The sequence below is a fragment of the Periplaneta americana genome, chromosome 2 (genome assembly GCF_040183065.1).
Source record: "Periplaneta americana isolate PAMFEO1 chromosome 2, P.americana_PAMFEO1_priV1, whole genome shotgun sequence".
In the NCBI taxonomy this organism is placed as follows: Eukaryota; Metazoa; Arthropoda; class Insecta; order Blattodea; family Blattidae; genus Periplaneta; species Periplaneta americana.
Window position 1 is genome coordinate 13,895,625 of NC_091118.1, and position 25,540 is coordinate 13,921,164.

A 25,540-nucleotide genomic window follows, 5' to 3' on the forward strand; every position below is an offset into this window, starting at 1 on the left:
AACAAGTTTTCCTGTCATTATACAAACGCATTCTCTAAGTTTTGTACATGCTGTAAGCAATATCAGCACACATTACAGAAATACAGAGACATGGCGTTTAGCCTGGTGATGGAAACAAACAATATTAGGAAATTAAATGCAATAGTAACAGATTTGCGATTCATTTGCGACAAAAATTTAATGTAAGTTATTGGATAACTTCTATATTAGTCTACCAGTTGTTCTGTATGGTTGTGAAACTTGCACTTCCACTTTGAGAGAGGAACAGAGGTTAAGGATGATGGAGAATAAGGAGCTTATGAAAATATTTGGGACTAAGAGGGATGGAGTCACAGGAGAATGGAGAAAGTTACACAACGCAGAACTGCACGCATTGTATTCTTCACCTGACATAATTGGGAACATTAAATCCAGACGTTTGAGATGGGCAGGGCATGTAGCACGTATGGGCGAATCCAGAAATGTATAGAGAGTGTTAGTTTGGAGACCGGAGGGAAAAAGATCTTTGGGGAGGGCGAGATGTAGATGGGAGGATAATATTAAAATGGATTTGAGGGAGATGGGTTATGATGATAGCGATTGGATTAATCTTGCTCAGGATAGGGACCTATGGCGGACTTATGTGAGGGCGGCAATGAACCTCCGGGTTTTGAAAAGCCTTAAATAATCGGATTCTTTATTGAGATAACACAGACGACAAGTTGCAGGCCTACCAAATTACAAACTGGAAATTGAACTCGAAAGTATATAAGCCAGGTAGGTCTATATCTAACGTAGGCCTAATATTTCGCGAGTAGGCCTTAATTGTTGCTGGACTAAATTTCTTGCAGGCCGTCATTTTTCACTTCCAGATTCATTCTCGTGTAATGTAGAGCCACACCGATTGAGGGGTACATGAAAACAATATGTAGAGGGCGAAACTAACGTCAGTACCGTATACTGACGTCGGCACTGAAGGTGGATTGAAAGAATAACTCAGGCTCATTTATGCCTGACGTTGATTATGTAGGCTATGTAGAGTCAATGAATGGCGAAAATATTTCAAAAGTGTGCGAAGCCCTCTGTACTAATTGTAATTGTAAATGTCTGATGTCGTACTCAAGGATATAGCCTACAAGGCCTACGTCTATTTTCTATAGATCTAGGTCTATGTTTGTAGGCAAGTTTTCTTCTCATAGTCTATCAGATATAAACTCTGTTTTATTTCAAACTTACGTCTTTTACAATATAGCGATCACAAAGTACATGACAGTAAAGCCTAATTAAGTTTGTCAAATTATCAGTGGCGTACTTTATGGACGTAATTAAGACAACATTCTAGGCCTGAATTTTTTTTAGTAGCTTATTTTACGACGCTTTATCAACATCTTCGATTATTTAGCTTCTGAGTGAGATGAAGGTGGTAATGCCGGTGAAATGAGTCCGGGGTCCAGCACCGAAAGTTACCCAGCATTTGCTCATACTGGGTTGAGGGAAAACCCCGGAAAAAACCTCAACCAGTTAACTTGTCCCGACCGGGAATCGAACCCGGGCCACCTGGTTTCGCGCCAGACGCGCTGACTCTAGGCATGAATGTAGAGTTCGTGCAGGAACAGTGATGCCAACGGAAATGCTTTAGTTCATATAGGCCTACATATTGTGAATAAATATAGGCATAAAAATGGCCGTAGTATTGATGTGGATGCGAGCAGCAGGAACATTAGCGGCAGACAGTGGCGTGTCAAGGTCACCGGACACGGAGAGGCGACATACTTACTGTGCTTGAAATAGTCTGGATGAGATCCTGAAGGATCAGTGGCGTATCAGAATCAGACAATAACAGGGACAGTGACACCAAAATAAACAATTTTCCCATATTTTATTAGAATATTTTGTACAGTAAGTAATTTAAACAATAATTAAAAAGATAATAATAATATAATAATAATAATAATAATAATAATAATAATAATAATAATAATAATATTCACAAGGTATCAGTGGCGTATCAAGCTGCAACCACAACAAAGCAACACAACACGAGACCAATGAAGTAACAGCATTACACGCAGAGCAGTGATGCCAACACAACACATTGCCGCTGGTTACTGTGGTATAATGATATTGCTGTCGTGTTGGCACCACTGCGCCTGCTCAGCCCTGCAGCATGGCCGCCACTTTTGTGTGCCAGTTCAGACGCGCCAGGTCCAGGGCCGTCCGTCCGTAACTATCCCTCGCCCCCCGCTCAGCGCCATGCTGCAACAGCAGCTGCACCACTGGGGCGTGGCCACGACATGCTGCACGGTGCAGTGCAGTCCGCTGGTCTGCAGCAACAGGCTCGTTGGGCCGCGCCCCAGCTGCCAGCAGCAGCTCACATACTGCAGGGTGCCCATTGAGTGCAGCCACATGCAGAGCAGTGCAGCCAGATGATCGTGCCTTCACATCCGGCCGCGCCCCGGCAGTCAGCAGAGCCCCGCACGCAACCTGGCGGCCTTGCTGTGCAGCCAGCCACAAGGGCGTGCGGCCATCATGATCCACGGCGTTCACCGGGCTGCCTGCATCCAGGAGCAGCTGCACCCTGTGTGTGTCCCCCTGGTGCGCTGCCCGGTGTAGCTCAGTCCAGCCTTGGCTGTCCTTCTGCTCCAGGCTGGGCCCGACCTCAGCCGCAGCTCTGTGCTTCTGCAGCACACAAAACAATCTGGTCAGAGGAAGCTCAGTCAGCTAGGTGACAGTTCACTAGGCTGAGTGAAGCTGATGGCAGTAGTAGTGACAGTAGCCATAACTACAATAATGTCAGTAGTAGTGACAACAGCCATGACTACAGTAATATCAGTAGTACCCTATTAGTAATAGTTGTAGTAGTGGCAGTTCTAATCTGAAAACTCAAATTAAGTTTGCTCCCCAACTGCAGCTGGTCGCAATCTCTGTTGTAACAGTTTGTATCAGTCATTGCTCAGTAACTGTAACCATGGCAACAGCTCACACTTACTGCTGTCTTCTGGCGCTCCGCTTGCAGCTCGTCCGCCATTGTCTTCAGTTCCTCTCTCTTCACTTTCAGTTCTTCTCGGACAACTTGCAGTGCTTCTTCGTTACTCTGTAATTACGAGTAAAAGCAAATCTGGTTGAGAAGAACCTCAGATGCCAATAACTTCACTAGAAACATGACTATGATGATGATGACGATGATTTTATAATACTAATAATAATAATATTATTAGAACTATTATTGTTTTTCTCATTATTAAAATGTGCAAAGACTGAATGGAGGTCGTAAAAGGTTAGAGGTAAAAGAGAAGATGGAAACGATACGATAAAAGAACTTAAATGGGAAACTTTGGAGAACAGACGTAGGAAAAGTGGAATATCGTCACTGTATAGAGCACATCTAGCTCAGAAAGCATGGGTAGACATAACGGCTCGGTTAGAAAAGCCAACGTACTATGGTAGGAACGATCATGATTTTAAAATCAAATGTAGGAAACAGAAAACGGATGTAGGTAAATTCTCATTTTTAAATAGAACTATAAATGATTGGAATGACCTACCTGCAGCGGTCTTTGAGGGCTGTCCTTCCTTAAGGAGATTCAAGAATAACTTAAAAAGTTTTGTAAGTTATAAAGCGTAAATTAAAATTAAGGTGACATTTAATTTTTTAAGGTGACATGTATTTATTTAGCCTGACGAGTTACTCCCTTGGTTTGAATTGTAAATTATTTAAAAATAGCGTGTAAGAGGGCCTTAGACTAGAAATGATTACCAGATGTAGTTTTGTTTATAAGTATGCATAAGGGTGTAATTATTTGTCTTACTTGAACTGTTGTATCAGTGAAGCGAGGTAAGTCAGTGAAGTTATGGTTTTATAGTGCAGTGAATAGTTCCGATCAGTGATAATTTATAGTGTCAATGAAATGTGTTCTATAGTGTCAGTGAAATGTGTTATAGTGTCAGTGAAATGCGTCATAGTGCCACTACAGTGAGTGAAATTAGAGTAAAGTGAAAGATTATTATCAGTACCAATGTGAAACTTATGTAGGGCCTATACATATGTAGGTTGTATTGTAAAATTAGGTTCACCTAGGCTATTACTTAGGTTATTTTAGATATTCATATTAATTGTAATTATTGTGTAAAATTGTATTGTGTAGGCTACTCTTATTGTACTGTGTATATAACTGTATTAAGTATTGTATAATTGGGGGCGTTTTCACAAAACTCGTTAGCTACATTTTTTTCTTTTCTTTTTTTTTTTTTTTCTTTTTTTTTTTTTCGATTTTGAGGTGTTAACGTATTCTTATGTTTTTGAGGCAGGAGAATCCAATGATGCTATCAGAATTAAGCTAAAGTTGGTAAATATATCAGTAAATTGATGTTGAAATAAAAGAGATTTTTCAAAACTCGGTATCTATAGTTGGCGAATTTTTACAAAACTTGTTATCTACAAGAGTTGGCATTAAATAAATGTCATATTACTTATCTTTCATATTTATATTAAAATCGACTAAAGAAAACGTTATTAATATCTATTTTGACTGTCAGCAAAACCAGATACATCCCAAAAGTATTGATTTACAGGGTGTTTCATAATTCCTATTACAAACTTCTAGGGGTTGTAGCGGGGACTAAGTAGATTAAGTTTTGATTGGAAACCCATGTCCGGAAATGTATCGTTTCGATGCAAAATAAGTTTGAATATCGAACCAATTTCCTATCTACCATTTCACTAGAAACAATGAAGATCTTCCTCCGGCTCTACAGGTGTCTCATAAACAAGGTTCTTCATGTGGCCCCAAAGGAAAAAGTCGAGAGGAGTTAAATCTGGCGACCCTAAGGAATTGGATCACCTCGACCTATCCACCTTCCCCGAATGTTTGGTGGAGATGTTCACTGACGGCAAGTGAAAAGTGCGCGGGCGCGCCATCATGTTGGAACCTATTTGCTGACAGTGGCAAATCTTCACATAACTATCAGTACTTCTTGCAGGAAAGTCAATTACCTGGGACCCGTTAGACGGTGCGTGGAACCACTCTTATAGTGCACTCTGGCAAGAGCTCATTGCCTCTAGTGAAGAGGGAGATGTGAAATCTATTCGATCTTCAAACTTATTTTGGATCGAAACGATACATTTCCGGACATGGGTCCCCAACCAAAATTTTACCTACTTAGTCCTCTCTACAACCCCTAGATGTTTGTAAAAGAAATTATAAAACATCCTGTATAAAGAAACTAACGAGATATTTTGACATAAATTGAGAAAAGCAAAAGTGTTACAGTGAAACCTTTCATTTACGGACATCGAAGGGACGTAACAATCTGTCCGCATCTGGGAGGTGTCCTTTATTGGGAGGGAGTGTATACCCTTTAAATGAAATGTATTAAGGGTAGTTTAATTCTAAATACAGTATTCTACAGTAAATTCTTTGCAACTTTGAACTACAGTAGATAAGATCGAAAAACGAAAATACAGTACTGTGCCATGCAATTTTATTCTAGGTCTACAGTTATGCAGTGCTGTAATTTACAGTTTCCAACTTAACCTTTACGTTCAGGTGTCATGTCTCTCGAAACAGAACAACTGATTGAAGTGAAGAGAATAATCCTACTAATCCTATCATGTGTCGAATTCAATTTCACGATTCCGGAAACCTGAACCAATTAGAGAGGTTACATTTTATGACTTCGTTTATCCACCCGCTTCCAGCTAACAAGGGATAGCAGGCTGGGCTAGTGGTAGCCTACGAGACCCTTATTGTCTTCTATCATGTTAAGGATTCTGTACAGTTCTCAAAACTAAATTTTCTATTTTTGTAACACGTTATGTCTTGAAATTCAAGTTCTGTCCGCAGTCAGGAGGTAAAGCAAGCTTTAGGACTGTGAAACAGCTATCCGTGTCCGTGTCTGAGAGTGTCCTAAACGAGAGTTAAATTTATCATTATTTCTATATTATTTCAGTTGGGACATAAAAATCTGTCCGTATATGAGGAGTGTCCGTATCTTGGAGGTGTCCGTAAGTAGAGGTTTCACTGTATACTAGTGATGTGTTCAAATGGTGCACACAGGATGACAGTGATTCATATATTTCATACGTCAGTATTTGTGTTATCCTGCGAAAATAAGTATTATTTTTTGTGATTGTTTCATCAGAAATTTGGACATGATTATCTAATAATAGATTATGTGTATACTATAATAGTACATTATGCAACGAGCCTATAATGATAGTAATTAAGAAGCGAGTATGGATGTTTATGAAACGAGCGCAAGCGAGTTTCATAATTTTCATTCAAGCTTCTTAATTACCATTATAGGCGAGTTTCATATGACTTTTTATGCTCGACCATATTTCTAACTTGAAATTATTTAGATGTATAGGCCTACATTTTATTTGTGTCTGACAAGATCGGAAGTGACCTTGTTCTAGGTCGTGAATTGTGAGATGTGCGCAGACGCGAAAGTATTGACTTTTTCCCAGGAACAATAATGTCATTGACCTTGTGTAATCCCGTTAAACTTGGCATAACCTTGATTATTGAATTCGACATTGAAAAACGAGATGACAAATTGAATTTATTTGAATATTATTTACAATTAACGCTAATTATTATAGTAACAGAACATGACCTTCTGTGACAGTATTGGATTTCCAGCCTCCGTGACTTTTCGCTAATTCTCTTTCGATTGCATATCCGAGAAAATCGATACCTGCGGTTTTATAACGGTACAAAGCTGACTTGTCATTGGCTGAACACCTGTAAGCTGAGTTATCATTGGCTGAAAACACCTGTACTTTAATGAGTAGGTGTACTTTAATGACATGCATTAAAGGTCTGCTACCAGGAGTATAATTACTACATTTCGGCATGGTCGAGCATAAATAACATAATATTATTCTGAGAAACACTGGTACAGAGTACTGTAGAAAAACATTTATGCTTCTTCATGGCTAAAGTGCAAATATTAATCAGAAATGTAATATTTTCTAAAATTTTCAGCTTCATTGTGTAATGACAATGCGTTTTTGTTACAATAAATATCATTATGACACATAATAGAACAAATACATTGGGTAAATTGATATAAACCTCATATTAAGGGAAGCAGATAACGAGTTTTGTAAAAATTCAATAAATTTATTAATATATTCTAGGAAAATACAAACTCACAATTTTGTTTGAAATGTGTTTACCAATTCCATTCTAAGATTGCAATATATTACATTTTTTTACGAATTAAATTTTCATCACGATATAGGTGTATTTTAAAAAACAGCTCTCCTGAAAAAACAGGTTTTTGAAGATAGGCCAAACGAGTTTTGTGAAAACGCCCCTCAATTGCATTGTGTATTGTATAATTGTGTTGTGTATTGCAATTTTATTGTGTATTGTTTATATTGTGTATACCACTGCCACCAGGTGCTGCCCACTTGCAGTGTAAATACAGATATACAAACTGTAGCCATGGCAACAGCTCACACTTACTTCTTCCAGCTGGCGCCTCATCTTTCGCTCAGCCTTCAGTTTTTGTCTCAGCTTCCCCAGCTGCTCCTGGTAACTCTGTAATATAAACAATTCTGAATTAGAGAAAGCTCAGCTGGTTAGGTGATAGTCTGACTTGAAGCAACAGGTTTCATGAAGGAATCAAGCTGATGGCCGGTATACAGCAACAGGAATTGAGACAACAGCTACCAACGTATAATGTTTGGATAAAGGCTTTCAGATAAAACCTCTCACACTGCCTACGGTTTTCCCTAAAGAGTTAAGTAAATATTATGAGTCCTCAAATAAACTGAACATCTGTGGGAAACATAATCATCATTTTCATTATGAAGTTTTAAGAAATGGGTCACAGAACAAGCCGTAATTTGTATTTTCATGATAAACCCTAAAAGAAATGGGTCGTGGATCACCTAACTACCCAGAACATAATTCAGACTTTCATTAAGCCCTAAAATAGATTGCTTCTGGCACGTTTCGACGCCGGTTCTGCGCCATCTTCAGTGCCCACTTTTTAAAAATATTAACACTTTTAACGTGTCGTTAAACAATTTTAAGTTTCCTACAATAGATGCGCCATTGGTCATCTAGACCACTGTACGTCAATCTTTGTGAAGATGCTGCCCATTTTTTGGAGACACTTTTCTTTGCAACCTACCCTTCCCTCACTACCGTATATGTACCTTCTAGACAATCGGCAATCGGGAAAAAAATATGATCTTACTGAAAACCAGTCGGTAGCAGCCAACTTCTAAAGCATCGTACCTGCGTGATGAGAAACCGGAATACGCAAACCTACTTTCCAATTTATTCTATGTTGCTTCTTAGACGTGCCTTCCTTATTGATATAACTTTCAAGGCCAAGATGTAAACATAATAATAATAATAATAATAATAATAATAATAATAATAATAATAATAGCCCAAGCTAGAACCAATAGATTTGCAAGGAAACTTGATTCCTGGTTGACATCACTTGACAAAAAAAAGTTTCATTCTTTCTATTGTATTAAATGAGCCGTTGAAAGATGAAGTGGTACAACGTGAATTTATGAATGTTCAGGAATTTAAAGTTTGGGTTTAGTTGCATTTAAAAATCGTCGTTAATATTTTCACTAAGTTTTCCTCAAATACAACATAAATGTCTGTTAGAGTAAATGCAAGAGCTTGCCACGGAAAGCTGAGCGAACATTCGGAAACGTTCGGGTGCACTCGACCTCGCTTCGATTCGATTGGCAAACTGTCGTCAGTTCTTGATGTTTCGAGTGAGATTTACCACAACGCATGTAACGGAACCTAAACCTAGTTGCAGAGTAACTAATAACATAACATTGTTGAAAATACAGAAGCACGAATTCTTTTACATATACGAGGGGAATCCAGGAAATAACGACCGTTCGCGCATACCCGCCGCGCAGCTGACTCCCCTTCCTTGTTTGAAAGTCAACTGGCTTCCTTAACATGTGTTCTCATAATGTTATGAGTACTGGTTGCAACAAGTCGCCATTGTGCATTTTGTGTTACTTCAAAATGAACGACGTGATTGATAATCCCGCCGACTGTGAGGTGAGGAGTGTGATTCGATTTTTGAATGCCCGACATTTGAAACCTGCAGAAATTTACCGGCAATTGAAAGAAGTGTATGGTGATACTGTAATGAATGAAAGAAATGTGAGAAAATTGGTGCGAAATGTTCAACAATGGGCGAACAAATGTCCACGATGAAACTCGACCCGGACGCCCATCACTCATCACAGAAAACCTGAAGACTAAAGTGAACGACAGAATCTTGCAAGACAGGCGCACATCACTCGACGAATTGCATATTGCCTTTCCTGATATTTCTCGTTCTTTGCAACATCTTGGCTACCACAAAATCTGTGCACGATGGGTTCCACGGCAACTGAGTGACCAACACAAAACTCAGAGAATGGCCTCAGCATTGACATTCTTGATGCGATATCACACAGATGGAGACGCCTTTCTTGATCAAATTGTGACTGGTGATGAGGCCTGGGTGTCTCACAACACCCCAGAGACCAAGCGCCAATCACGTCAGTGGCATCATCCCTCATCACCCAAGAAACCGAGAAAATTCAAACAGACTCTCTCAACACAAAAAGTCATGGCTACTGTCTTTTGGGATCGCAAAGGTGTTCTTTTGCTGGATTTCATGCCAAAAGGCACTACGATCAATGCAAATCGTTATTGTGAGACTTTACGAAAACTACGGCGAGCCATCCAAAACAAGAGGCGGGGAATGCTTTCGAGAGGAGTTGTGCTTCTTCACGACATCGCCCGCCCGCACACTGCTGCTTCAACTCGAGAATTGCTGGATCAATTCGATTGGGAAATCTTTTATCATCCGTCCTATAGTCCAGACCTTGCTCCTAGCGATTTTCACCTTTTCACTAAGCTGAAAGACTTTCTGGGTGGTACGCGTTTTGGAAGTGATGAAGAGTTTAAGAAGACAGTGAACACCTGGCTTAATGAACTGGCGGCAGAGGAGTATAACACGGGAATTCTAAAGCTAGTGAACAGATACGACAAATGTTTAAATGTAGGTGGTGATCATGTAGAGAAGTAAAGGAAGCTTCAGTTATGTAACAGACTTTGTTTTTTCAAATAAATATATATTTTTTTAATTATTACAACAAAACTGTCGTTATTTCCTGGATAAAATCACTGAATGAAATTAGAAAGATGTTGTAACAAATATGTGATCCTGTAATAATTGATATTTGACATTGTAATAAAATACTAATAACTAATACTATGCGATTTTATTAAAATGTTCCGATAACTAGCGTGGTACTATGGTCAGTTTATTTTAATCTGTATATACTCCTTATGTTACGAGCGGAGCCCGTTTCGTTTTTCATACATTTATAAACGTTATAAATAATTCCCTAGTTTGACTGTGTAACGTTTTATTAGCACTTCCTAATTTAGAGCCAAACGGGGGCCATTGTTAAGTAGGCCCTACATAGAATGTTATACAGAACTCTATTATTTTACAAACACACTTTGAAGTGTATAAAAATCCTCATATCAGGGATAAAACGCAGAATATGTAACGCACACGCTGCTTCTACCCGCTCTGCACAATACACTCCACGATACGAACAGCTCAGTACCACGCTTTCGAATGCGCCCTGTAATCAGCATTACATGATTCATAGCAGCCCTGTAACGAGCATGACGGCACGAGGACCGAATATCGTTCTCTGCGCATCAGTCAAATGGGCAAGCTTTCCTTGCGTTTCCTCCGTTGCTTACGTGATTACCAAAGCTCGGATCTTGGGGACTTGTGTGTCGTGTGCTTGAGTAAGGTTACAGGCATAACGTACACAAAGCTCACGCTGCAAGTGCTCAGGGACAGTCGTTTGTACTAAGAAAGTGGTCACATCGAATGGCAAGAAGACGAAAGAATAAACTGTGTCACGTCGAAGCCAATGACATTAAGAGAATTACAGGTAAACGGTCTGTTTGAGGAAATAGAAAATACGTGTTATTCGAATGGGTGTTATGGAAGTTTGAAAATGCATTTCTTAAATTTTAGGTACAGAATTTCGTGGAGGAATTCTGAGGAGATACATTATTTTCTTCTAATGCAGAGTTTATATCTTGTAAGTTGTACCACACATAAACTAGAGCTGGAAACGGGCATTCATTGAAAGACATTGCAGTCCTTTAAATTGATGGAGAATTTGTCCATAGCCATGGATCAAGTCGTAGAGGGACCTTCCCTAGTAGTGATACACTAATTGAAAACTATTTGCGAGAAAAATTTAGGATATACTTATCTTTCTCAGACACGAAATCTGCTGAAAATCGAACAGGAAACAGTGACAGTGAAATATTCAGTATTTTATTTAGGCCCAAGACTTTATAATAAAATTTCAAACCATTTTCCAAATTTGAAATTTTTTAAAATTGAAACTTTTAAAAAAAGAATTTTGTAAAATTATCCATGATATATAATAGTAACAAATGTACTTTTTTTACCTTTTATTTCTATCGACTATATTCATGTTTTTATCGAATATCACTGGCTTCTGTCGGATTGTCAATTTATATTAAATGTGTATTTTTCTCTCGTTTTCCCTTTCTTCTTTATTCTTGCTCTTGTGTTGTACTTATTGGTTTGAATTAAGTTAATTACTATATTTAGTAAACTGTCCTTGTAAATTTTATGTTATATTATTCACTAAGACCACACCGTACACGAGCCTGACTCTTACGGTAGTGGCTGGAAACATTTTTATTTTATAAATGCAATTTGTACTCACTAGGTAGCTAGTTAAAATAAATAAAATAAAAAAATTAAAGTTTGCTCCCGTCACTTCATGTGACGTGGAAATAAGTTTCCTTCGTTTCAAATCATGTTTAACTAACAGACGAAGAATTTATGGGTTCGAAAATCTTCGAATGCATGTAGTCATACACTGTAATGAAATGTACAGAGCAGAACTGTAAATTTGATGTATTTTGCATGTTTATTTATATATATGCTATAAAATTAGATGTTTCAACCTTTCATAATATTATCATTATGTTGTTCCAGCCAGGAACCACTTTTATAGCAGACCTGACAGTACCTCCGTGCTGGAAGCGGGAGTTTGTTGACATTGAAGTCCGGTCGCTTAGCCACGTTCAAAGACACAAGTCCCCAAGTTCCGAGCTTTGGTGATTACACAAGCTGGCGCATAGCACGATCGAGAGTAGGTCTCTGTGAGTCATGACAATTTCTGCCGCTAGGTTCGCCTCCCTGCCCTATGAAATGATGAATAGTACCATTACAAAGCATTGTGCATCGTGAAAATAGTTCGATTAATTGTGCATTACTCATTGAGTACGAATATTACAAATATGCCAAGCATATTACAGTGTTATTTGAAGTTTGTTCAGCTAAGTTATATTCGAAAATTGTCTGTGTTTTGCTATGTGAAGAACTCGGTACCAACAGGTCGTATCTTTATAGGTTAAGGTAAATGTCAAAGTTCTCTCATATAACAAGCAATGCTATGTTAAAAGAGGCGAATTGCATTTTCCGACTCTCGAATGATGTGACCCGAAATGTAAAATAATTTCATGCATTGTTTCACTTACCAAGCATTACTGATATAGGCCTAATGAAAATGTGAACGACGTGATGTAAACATTGAAGATAATGTTGTTACTGTTTTCCCTTTCTCTTTTAGAAAATACCGACAAAAGTAATGAATTATCTTCATGCTGTACTTATTAGGTAATTAATGTGTATTTGTCTGTATTTTAGACCTGTGTATTGTTACGTAATTATCAGTGAATTAGGTTAGAGAACTTAACAAGGTTAGTATGAGATTAGGTAATGCACCTCAAACTGTAACTAATAATGGCTGCTGCCGAAATAGGCTGAGGTGGTTATCGTGTGAATCAAATTATATCTAGAATATCTAGTTTTATTATATACGGATACGTAAAGTTTTTTTGTTTTTGTTTTAGCATGTGTTTGTAATTTTGTGAGGTTATGTCTAGCCTAATTTATTTTTATTCTTGTATCATTACCAATACATTAATTTATTTTATATTCATTTCAGGTGTTACGGAGGTGTTACATCTATGGTGGCAACTCTACTTATGTTAGGATATGAAGTAACAGTATATATTCAACTTCATCATTTGCTAAAAATTAAAGAAAACTGTATGTCTTCGACTCATTCCATCGTCATTTCTTCTTATGTATGTGAACCACGTTCGTTCTAAAAGTGCTACAATAAATGAACACTATAGACAACGTGATGGAACAATTTACAAGTTACTGTTAAAATGCTCAACATTTTCAAGTGGTGCTATACCCATTGTTTCAAAATGTACATACATATTTTTACATTTCTATAAGAGGTGTCATAAATTATTTCAGCATATTTGTAAATTCTTCAAAATTAATGCTTTTAATTAATACCATAAAGTAATGAAATAATATAGCCTAGGCCTATATGTGATTTTATACTACCGGTATTGATGTTTATCTTGGTAAATTAATCCAATTTGACAGTGTTGTCTTTTGTATTGTGGTTCATAACAATTATAACAGTATGTACGTGGAAATGTTTTTAAAATAATAAATTCTAGCTTATGATTTTAAGTGGTCGTTTCAATGGGAGGTTATATTGGAAAGATGATCACAAATGGATAATTTACTGCAAGATACAAGAACTGAATATAAGTGAGTGTTCCGTTGAAAGTGAAAGTGAAAATTTCGTTTTACAAGGGCTAAGTAGGCGTAATATTTATTTTAGAAATTATTTGAAAGCTACAGAATATGAAGAATAGACCTGTAACCATAGAAATCAACTGCGAATGGTGAGTGGCCAGGTTTCATTAATAATTGAAAGGAAGTAAAAATTATTTTCTTCTTATCATCCTGTTTTCAATATTTAAATTTAAGCACCTTTCTCTTCCTTGTTATTTCGTGAGAGATTACTTCATACTATCACATAAGCTAAATTTTTTCTGTACAGATAATACAAATTACATACATAAGTAGGCTACTTGAATACTGACGATACAAACTTCATATACATACCTCGTCAGGTATATTCAAGAAGACATCTAATGTACTGTAACCAGCACATGATTAAAATACTGATCAGATGTCCAACAGTTTCTTACTGCACTCTTCACTTCAAAAGTTTGGCACATAGTTAATGAAAATCTTGATCAGGAAATCATTCATAAAAAAGTTAAATGTACACGTTTAAAACTTTCCTATAACATAGGGCATCCTCATTGTTACTTTTAAATTTTAGGAATGTACGCTTATAACTGTATCACAATCTGAAATAATCATAATATTTATAACAGAGGGTCCTTGTAGATAGTCAGTTCCAGTGTTCTATATGTAATTAAGAAATGGCCCAGTTTATTGCACTTTCAGCACTTTTCTATTTAGGGGCTTCTGATTAAGTTTCCTAATCACTTCGTATTTACTGGAAATATCTTTGGCAATATTGTCCAGTAGTGGCTTCACAAGTTTTCCCAAAAGAAAGAGGGACATTTCCTCATCTTTACATGTGCCGCACTTCAGTGCTTGCGAAAATCTTGGCTTCAGAAAAGAATACTACAGCGTTTACTATTACTATGCTCAATAGATTAATCAGTAGGCCTATAGAAATGTTTTCACCACTGCAAGAAAAAATCGCGTGATAATTATACTTCTCAATTATTGTGACGTTCGTATTTTTTTTTTTTAAGAGAGGGAAAAGTTACGCCTTCTTGCAAATGCTTAATTATGAATTCAAGGAAATTAAAGATAATGCAGTACCTTAATTAGTTGCAATATCTTATTTAATAACAATATTAATAATATTAGGCGAAAAGGGTAGGCTATAGTGCGTATATGTAAGATGTCAAGTTAATTTATTTCCGGAAATGTTTGGTGTATGAACTGAAGTACAGAGCAGACAGTCCCTCAGTTTATATGTAATATGTTTTAATATCAAGAATGACAGCCTTTTATTGTAATATAATTGAGGAGTAGAAGTTTGCAAATTACGTCTATTGTCCATAAAATATTGTACGAAGCATTTAATAAGCAATGGTGAGTCCTTTAAATGTCCCAAATGCCTTTTAAGTGTTCTACTATGAATATATAGGGCAGAACAGCGCTCCGAGCGGCGGAATTGGCATTACGAGGGAACCACTTCAGACTCGTTTTTCAAGCTCTATGCGCCAGCTTGTGTAATCTCGTAAGCAACGGTTTCCTCTAATAAGCCATTGTTGCTTTATTTTATAATCCATCCCTCAGCTCTTTACATGACAACCCAAGGCATCGCGACCCATACTTTGAGAACCACTGGACTAGACCTGCCCGCCCTGATATGTAATCCACATTTTCATGATTACATTTCTCCTCATAAAATCAACTCTAAACTAGTCACTGTCCTTGGACTCCTGTTACTTAAGTATGATTTATATGTTGCTGCTTTTAAAGCTACTTCCTAGCTTCTTTTGTCGCACCTTGATGCTTTCCAGAATCAATATGTGGCAGGAAAATTCGCTAGTTCATAAACATTTACACGGTCCTATCTCCTCTTCTATTTCTCAACTGTTTATGACAGTGAAATATCTTAATAACAGTTCTCTCATATTTTTCTTTTGCAGGCGTAGTCAATTATTTCTTTTCATGTTAACCTCAGGGGACATAACCTTTGCTCTTTAAGGAACTAGAATCGGAGGACCCGATTACACAGGACAAGGGCAACGCATTACGCCACACGTGCGTCTTATCAAATGTGGTTTGTAAACAGCTGCCTATATCACCGCTCGTGCCTGCACTGAAGGCAGATGTATTCACCAGTTGTTCAGAGATTCAGTCCCTGAAGTCCTGACATCCCATTTCTTTGGAAGCCGCTAGTAAAATCAACCGGCTTATCGCTTTCACTGAGCATTAATGTTGCACACGTTCAACTTGTCATTGAGTGTGTTTTAGTCAATGGGAATTCAAAATAAGACGCTAGTGAAATAAATAAGCAGCTTCATTAGAAAATATAGCCAGGAAATTGGCCGGCGAATAAGGAAGCTTGTTCAAAGCAAATACAAGCAGTGTCATATAAATCACACTTCAGCTAGCCCCTCACCTAACCCACTCAAACCTTCTCACTGTCCTCGGCCTCCTCTCACTTAGCTATCGCCATTTTCGTCTTTCACATATTGCCAGTAATATTACTGTCACTACATTGTGATATATAATGGAGTACCCATATTTATCATTCAATTAAGTGCCTATATGAACACACCTTGGCATCTGCATATCTGCCTATTTTAAAGTTTTTCGTGCTTACTGGTCCAACCTTTAAAGTATCGTCAACTGTCCAATTACTGTGTCTGTAACCATGGTAACAGCTCATCACTTACTTCTTCCTGCTGGAGCCGCAACTGTTGCTCTCCTTCATATTTCTGCATCAGTTCTACTTTCTCCTGTAAACACAAAGGAATCAGGTTCAGACGTAGCCCAGTCAGTAAGGTGGCAGTACGATGAGAAACAGAATAACTCACAACCAACTACTGAATGTATTGTATTAAACAACACGACATTTCTAACTCTATCTTCGCATTTTGTACATGACTACAAATTGGTCTTAACTCTTTTTCAATTTCTCTCGTTACCCATTTTGTGAATGTCTGGTACGAGCAAATAGTTCTGTGGAATAAAGCCTTAATTGTGACCCAATCTAAGGTGTTCAGCAGTAACTGTAAATATGGCAACAGCGGAACTCTTACCCTTTCCGATTCTTCTTTCAGCTTTTCCAGTTCAGCCTGTGTTTCTCTTAATTCCCTCTCTCTCAGCTTCAATTTCTCCTTCAGCTCCTCAATGTTGTTGCTGCTCCCTACTTTTTCCTCTTCCTTCCTTGCCCCCAGGCCATGCAGGGACCGCGAGTCCAACCTCTCCTTGAGGACCCTCACCTCCTCTATGAGAGGAAGCAGCACTCGAACCTGTCCCTCCAGGGTCTTCACTCGCTGCTTGAGGTCAGGAAGAGGGTTGGGTTTTGCCATCCTGAACACCAGAAGGCAAGAAAACAGTGAAACCTACAAATACTATTCACAAGTCACTACTGACCTTCTTCCGTTAACACGTGCTCCAATGATCTTACAGAAACTGTAATGAATGAGTGCAAGGCAGCTTTCAAGGTCATTTCTGTCCAAATACTTCGCTTTGCTCAAATATTTTACCGAGTCTGTAAAAATTCGTTCCAAAATATTGTATCAGAATAATAATACAGTTTCACTGACTGACTAATGTCAAGGGTTACACTCAGAATATCGTACAAGTGGGGCAGATTAGACACTTTCCAGTTTTAGATAAATCGCTTCTAGGTTACTATAACGTTTGTTACTGATTTTCTTTTGTTTGCAATTCAGTAAATTGCAACTCTCTACATGCCAAGTTTGTCTTGACATGTAGACAGTTGCAGCAAATTTACAAGTTCTTGGCCGCGGAAAACAACAGTTGCTCATTTACACATGTTGGAATCTCATCAGTGTTAGAACAATACCATAATCAGCACGGCCTGACGTTGCTAGCATGTTACTTTTAATCTAAGAAGTTGCAGACTTTACTGATAAATACATAAATCCTAATGATTCATTTCTGGTTGTAAGACTCACAGTTTTTAAGACCAATTTCGTGATTTTTGGACTTGTTTCGTTTTTAGGTTAACTTTCTCAACTCTGGTAGTACATTCTTGGCTATCTTTGCGATTGTTGATATTAATTTTAATTTTTTTAATTAACTTTAATATAATTGAGTTTCTATTTTATTTTGTAGTTCACTTGCCGTCCTCATTTACAGCAAAAGTATGATGGAATATATTTTTCATGGAAGAGACAGTAAGCTTGAATCCTTGAAGAGTCCCAAGGTTTTAGAGAGGGAAAGCTACAGAAACCAATCAGCTGTTCCTCACTTTACAAACACAATATTGATCAAATAATAACAGTATTATAAAATAAGTGCAGTAGACTACTAAGATGTAGGGATACCATTAGATTAATTAAAGTTGTGACTATAACAAATGAATAACGAAAATTAAATATTACAGTTGAGAATTTGTTGGGGGATTGAATTTGAACCCCTGTCCCGAATATTCAGTATTCATCCAACAGATGACCTATCTGTTAAGTAAAAATTTTGTTAATAATGAAGACAAAACAATCACAGTTTTTAAATGGTGACTGTAAGAGAGTAATAGATTTTGAACAGCTCCTTTCTGACACCAAGAGCAAGCTGTGAGCACATCTCCTTACAAGAATTTCCACAAATCTGTTCCTGAAACGAAGTACCTTGATAAAATTCTAAGACACTATAGTGGCATAACACAACATAGACCAACTAACACTAGATAAAGTGTAAATTAAAATACAACTAATAAAATATTGCAAAAATGAGACAGGAACTTACATTACTTGGGGGATCCTTCGCACTAACTTGCAACTTCGTCTTTCTTGTTGTAGTCTATTACTCAAGACCACTACCTCTCGGCGACTATTGTGACATCTTTCCACTCATTAATATTTATTTATCTGTATACTTTTTGTTTTAATTTATTTAGCCGGTAAATATCTACCGTAGAAATCTTCACTGCCTTGCAGTCGTTCATTTTACGTAATAGATCAACTGAAACCTGATACACACAGTTCAAGTACCCAGTATTCGTAAAGAGAACAAACTCCCGTGCAATAACTCCCGATACGATGTAAACAACTGGACACGCTAGAAGTGACTAGTGATGTAGACCGTTGTTCCAACCAAGAAATTCACGGTTGTAACTCGTGTAGAAGCGTCTCTGATATAGATATTGAAAAACAATTTTCGTGACAGCTGTGTAAGACTACACTGAGCAATATTCCATTAAAAATTCGATTTGTAAAAATGGTAACATAGATCGTTATTCGGCCCAACGCTTCAATTGAATAAAATACGGTATAGTAATGCTAAATAAGTATAGGCCTATTATGAGACAAGTTTATAATGCTACACTATATTGTGTAAGCCATTGTTTAGTAAATGAGTGAAGCGAGTTAGCTAATTCTGACAAGTGCAGAAATTGTACAAAATTAAAAACGTGTTTCATACGTTATTTTTTACGACAGCATTTTAAAACATTTAGGCCTAATAAAAAAATAACAACAAATTTGTAATGATGGATAGTTTGATATCATGGTCTATGAAGAAAGGCGTTGCTATGGGAACAATGATGTGTTAAATATTATAGCACGGCAAACCATAATTACAATATTTAACTTTACGTCACAAGTTATGTCGTCATAATAGAAGTCATGACGTTTTAGTTGCCATGGTAATACTTTACGGCTCTGGCACAATAATGTGGAATATTAAGCAACATTTTTACTAACGATAATAGTAGGCTACATTGCGATACAAGGGAAGTGCTTTTTATAAAATCGAGGAGAAGATTGAAAAACGAGCAGAGTTAGTTTTCAATTTCCGACATTTTGTAATGCATTTCACAAACGTGTATTGTACATCTTTTGAACGATCATATATTATCAAAATTCTAAATACAATATATTTTGGATTGCAAATGTAGAGCAATATTATTCATAAGCCTTCGCAGAAATACACTGTAATGGGTCTATTTCAGCAGGCCTATAGTTTTATGTTATCCCTAGCAACAAGTTTCTGTGTGGGAATTCTATCAAGGCCTAACAACAATACCTGTAAATACAAAAAGAAAGAAAAAACGATCGTGCGAAAAGTGTTTACAATGCTGCAGTAGAAAGAAAAACATATTTTTGATCATTGCAACTGTTTTAACAGTTCTTTAAGTAGGCCTATTAGTACATGTTTTAGGCTACATAACAATAGCATAACATAACATAACGTAATATAGCCTAGTTACCCAGAAACTGTTTCGTCTTTCCCACTATAACGCAAAATAAATTATTGAACAATCTTACGAACACTCAAAAGTTTTTATTCCTCGAAAAGTTTTGGCAACAATCGTTAATGTAAACCAGGGCCGGGCAGGAGCAGTGAGCGGTGTAGACTCCAGTGAGTGACACCTGAGAGTGCGGTGTTGGCTGTCACGTGGTCAGAGCTGGATCATCCATCTGACTGCAGTACGATAGTTCTTGAGATTGGACATAACGAGATACATTGTTACAAACATTGAACAAAGAAACCGGTTGAAAACTCCAAAAAGCTCATAAATCAATTTTAAAAATGTGTTATTAATTTTCTTATTTATTTTGAAAAGGATTTATTTAAAATAACTGCAGAGAGAATAAGTATTTGCAGCACTAGACATAGGGACTTACTTTAGTGTTTTGTTGTAAATGTGTACATATTTAAAGGGTATATAGATTCTGAGATACATTGTTACAAATATTGAACAAAAAAACTGGTTAAAAATTCCAAAAATCTCGTAAATCAATTTAAAAAAGTGTAATAAATTTTCTTATTTATTTTGAAAAGGATTCATTTAAAATAACTGCAGAGAGAATAAGTATTTGCAGCACTAGAAATAGGGACTTACTTTAGTGTTTTGTTGTAAATATGTACAGCTGTCAAAAGAAAAAGTGGCCGCTCTCCTGAAACAAAGTTCCCTTCGGGTATCTTCGCTACAATTCGGACACAGGCGATGTTACATGTTGTTGGACCACGTTGCCTGATATCTACAGTTATAATTGAAGTATTCTCTCTGTGATTCGATAGCGTAATGGTAGCGTTCAGGGCTCTTATTCATGAGGTCCTGCGTTCGACTACAAACTCGTGCTTCTTATGTTCTTTTTTGTTCTGTTTTTGAAAGAGACAAACTATACATAATGGCTCCTTTCTCTTTTACGATTATTTTAGTAATTAACATCAGATTCATTAATATATTATGCCATGACTTTATCATTATGATATTGTGGCTGCAGATGGAAAGAAAAAAGATTTTATTCTCAATAAAATATCTTTCGTGGCATAAACAAAACAAATTTACCGGCGTCGGCCTTAAGACATTCAAACAATTAAGCGTTCAAAAAACAAAACAAAAAGCCACAATTCAATATTTAGTCTATCTTCCTCTTATCTCGACCATCTTGCAGTCGAGTGGGCATGGAATTGACTAGTCTTTGCAAATAGCGACTGTTCTTAGACACGATATTCCAGGCATTCTGAACATACATACATAAGTGTTCTGTCCATGGACAGATCTTTCATTGCAAACCCAGCAATATCCAATCTTTCCTATTTTCTGCCTTCCTCTTAGTCTCCGCATATGATCCACATATCCTAATGTCGTCTATTATTCTTTTCAACCAGAGACCCAGCCAGTTACTTTTTATCTTTCTAATCAGTTTCAGCATCATTCTTTCTTCACTCACTTTTTCAAACACAATTTTATTTCTTATTTTGTCTGTCCACTTCACACGCACCGTTCTTCTCCACATCCACATTTCAAATGCTTCAATTCGTTTCTCTTCATTTCGCCGTAATGTCCATGTTCCTTCCCCATACAATGCCACACTCCACACAAAGCACTTCACTAGTCTCTTCCTTAGTTCTTTTTCCATTGGTCCGCAGAAGATCCTTCTTATTCTATTAAAAGCTTCCTTTGTTCATGTTTGCAGTTTTTCTTGGGAAGGATAGGCCTAAATGCGGTAACATCCCGTTGCTTTCCGCACACCACTATCTCTTTCGCATCTTATTAAATTCCAGGGGGCCCAAGCGTGGAGATGAGGAGAGTGGATTTGACTAATTGGGCCCTCGGGACTTCACCGAAAGTCACGGCAAGGGTTAAATATTAATTCTATCAGGATGTTTGACCCGATCAGAGACCGGGAAATCTCAATTAGCCTTTGCCCCCCGCATCCTGGACTAGCTTCTACGAATCATCAGAAAATCTTAGAGTGTGATTGGGCCAATTTTTCCGAAAATGTTTCCACATTTTTGCCCTCGTAGCTCAGCGGACGAACGTCGAAATTTAGATGTCAACGTCTCAGGTTCAATTCCTCGTTACTCCTTTTCATTTTATTGTGGTTCAAGATAGTATAATATAATAATACAAAAAGAAAAACTAATACCAGTATTATGCAACTGGATTTTTCCAAACCTAATATTAAATTTATGTTATTTATATCGCTAAAGAACGATTACAATATAAATAACTTGAATATTATTTATACAGTATCACTAAAGAACGATAACAGAATATAAATAATAAATATCGGTTTGTTTAATTAATGTAAGATATTATATAATATCTATTTAATTATCTAAATAAAATAACCTATTTTACAAAGAAAGATGGTTATTTGTGTTATAATAATTACTTACATAAAATACAGATGATTTATATTGCGAAAGAACAATAACAATATAAATAACTTGAATATTATTTTATAATGCTAATGAAGGAAAACAGAATATAAATGATAACTTGAATATTATTTATATCACTAAAGAACGATAACAATATAAAAAACGTGAATATTATTCATATCGGAATTTCACAGATTTATTACAGATGTATTTAAGTAATTGTAGAAGAATAGTAATTAGTAACAGTGTCCTATTTATTCTACTTGGAGCCAAATTTGTAACTTTTAAAGGTGTGGTTACTATGTTGAAGTGTATGTGTTGCAACGGATGCTTGATTTGTTATGTATGTGAGTCAGTTATGGGATGCTTGATGTCGTCGCAATGTCGTAATTATAGTTTGATTGTGTTTGTGTGACTATTGTGTATTAATTTATGATGTATGGTACGGAAAGCTGCATATTTGTGTCATAGAAGTGTTACGTATGTGTGTTGTTAATGTTTTTGTATATTTCAAATTGATAACTGATATTTGTTTTGCAATCGCAATGCCTAATTTACGGATTGTTTATGTTTTGCTTACATCGCGTAAGCTAATTTAATTTTCTTTTCCATTTCTCTTTATGCTTATCATTTTTGTGTATAAAACTATAGCCCTAACATACATATGTAAAACAGGGCTAACCCCCATTGGAGATACAATAATAATAATTATTATTCATATCGTTATAAAACGATAACAGAATACAAATGATGACTTGAATTTTATTCATATCTCTAAAGAACGATAACAAAATATAAATAACGTGATATCCATAAAGAACGATAACTGGATACAAATGATAATTTGAATATCATTTACATCGCTAAAGAACGATTAAAAAATAAAATGGAAACTTGAAGAAGGCCCTAACCCACGACCTTTGAATCATTTAACAAGCACTCTACTGCTGGTCTACGAGGCGCAGATATGGAACACTTTCATAGTTCCGGAACTGCTTGTACAAGCACAAGCATCGTGTAACTTCGCCGCGACCCGAAGTGGACTTTGAAAATATTCGCTGTTCACGAGTGCGGCCACTTTTTTTTTTTTTTTGACAACTGTACATATCTGAAGGGTATATAGATTCTTGTAAATATTTGGGATGTAGCACATTTGAATACGGAAACTGAAGCTTCGAAAGTAGTTATGTTGGTCAACATGTCATCGATATGTTGGATTGGAATGTTGGTCATCTTGTAGGCCTTGGCTATAAACAACACTGCATTTTGTAATTGATGCCCATGAAAAATTAATATTCTGGCTCTTAATGTAGACCTATTATATGTTACAACACGACTTTTAAAACATACAAAATTGCGCTCGCTCTTGGTAAAACAGATGACAGATGAAACATATATGATGATCGTTCATGCATTCAGTGTATTAAACCGTTTTGAATAGGGTAACTGACGCGTTGCCATGCAACTCAATGCGTATTGAATATGATCCGATCTCATTTGAGACTGAAATCATTGTGAGCGTATTGAAATCGATTTGAATACTCCATGAAAACGCTGGCCTGTATTTTCTAGATATTAATGTCGGGTTGAGCGCATTTATTTGTGGTTGTGTGGCGGTCAAGCTATAAAAGGTTTGTTTAGTGTCTAGCTACTTGGCTTTAGTGACTTTACCTCTTCCGTGGTAGAATATGGCTCTCTGGTGCCCAGACGTCCGTGGGCATGCTTCTAGGATTGTGGAGTTACTATGGCAACGTTTTCTCGTCATTAATGTGAAATAGTGTACGGATTTCCCGCTAATTGGCGTTCGTAGGCTATAAGATGGTAGATTTGATTATATTCCGTGAAGTTAGGTCATATCACGGAGTGTTTTGATTAATGACCATGGAACAAAGTACGTGGTTTGTGCGACGGTTGTAAATGGACGCCTCTCTAACTTTCAATTAGGTCATCGTTAAATACTGAAAAAGCTGCAAATTCTCTTGGTAAGACATGGCGTAGGGTAAAATCACATAAATGCGTTTGTGCAAATTGTGGCACTGTGGAATAGAGCTTAGGCGAATTTTCGTAAGGTCGAGGATCAGTGACAGATTGGTTTGCTTTCCTCAGGCTTTGGGTACGCCTTGCATATCCTATGCTCTCTGGTAGGTAAGCAGCCCTACACTAATGAAAGGATAATTGTGCTACGGCTGTGGCGCTTACCTGCTCATCCGGAGTTGCACTCGGACGCGGGTTCGATCCCCGCTTGGGATAATTACCTGTTTTATTTATAGGTTTTCCCCAACTGTAAGACGACTGTCAGGTAATCTATGGTGAATCCCAGGCCTCATCTCTCTATGACCAATACCATCGATGTTAAATAACCTCGTAATTGATAAAGCGTCTTTAAATAACCAAGTAAGAAATTTTGCTACGTTATAGAAAAGTAATTTGTTGTTTCTTTATTTTTATTTTTTTTTTTTTTTGGTAGGACTAATGCATTTTTTTAAAATTCGGTGTTTGCATTATTTCACTAAGTTTTAGAAATTTAAATTCTGTTTTCCGCCACTTTTCAAGGATTTTCGTTCCTGAAAAAGCAATGAAATACGGCCATTTAAAAAAAAAATACCATCACTACGGCTACAGTTTTGTCAATAGCATTTCTATCCAGACTGTAAAAAGGACATTTATTAACTTAAACTGTAGCTCCTACTGAGGAAATACATCGCTACTACAAAAGGCCTTGAGTCCACATTCACAGGCTACAGTAGTCACATGCCTTATTTTGTAGACCTATTTAATAACGTTCACTAATACACTAATTGTAAAGAATCAAAACTTCCGCCACACTCAACAACAAACACGAAATTACTTACCTGATTAAGTTTGAAGGCGTAATATCACAGCTGAGGAACGAAGCAAGGCACAGAGACGCCACGAATCAATCTAGCAACGTAACTTCCGGCTACAACAGCACCAGCTAACTGCGTAATATCCTGTATGACCTTCATCAGAACGCGACACGCCCGTCTTCAATCATGGGACTAGGATATGGTTTATCAGTTAACAGTACTGCCAACAGAACGACGACTATAAGATAGGAATACTCGTGATACAAATTCATCAATTTCGCCCTGTCGTCACGTGAAATGTTGAACTAGAAGGTGCTAGTATACAGCCAGATGCGAAATATGTATGAACTATAACTTATACGAAATTATGGATAAAGTTGTCATTCGTCGAAACGAAGGCAGTGCTACCAACAGCAACGGCGTCTTTTTTA

The 25,540-nt window shown here is 37.0% G+C and overlaps 1 protein-coding gene across 2 annotated transcripts; it reads right to left on the reverse strand.

Moving 5' to 3' along the window:
* Positions 1-1,841: 1,841 nt before the first annotated feature.
* On the reverse strand, positions 1,842-25,277 carry LOC138713639 (26S proteasome non-ATPase regulatory subunit 10-like). 2 transcript variants are annotated; one of them, XM_069845896.1, is made up of 6 exons: positions 25,134-25,277; positions 16,737-17,010; positions 16,371-16,433; positions 7,455-7,529; positions 2,969-3,073; positions 1,842-2,658 (listed from the first exon to the last, which is right to left on the reverse strand). In XM_069845896.1, exons 2-6 carry the CDS (start codon positions 17,007-17,009, stop codon positions 2,134-2,136), a joined length of 1,041 nt encoding a protein of 346 aa, XP_069701997.1. In that variant the 5' UTR covers position 17,010; positions 25,134-25,277; the 3' UTR covers positions 1,842-2,133. The 2 variants fall into 2 exon arrangements, with proteins under 2 accessions (XP_069701997.1, XP_069702002.1); XM_069845901.1 differs by lacking the exon at positions 16,371-16,433.
* Between the last annotated feature and the right edge of the window lie 263 nt (positions 25,278-25,540).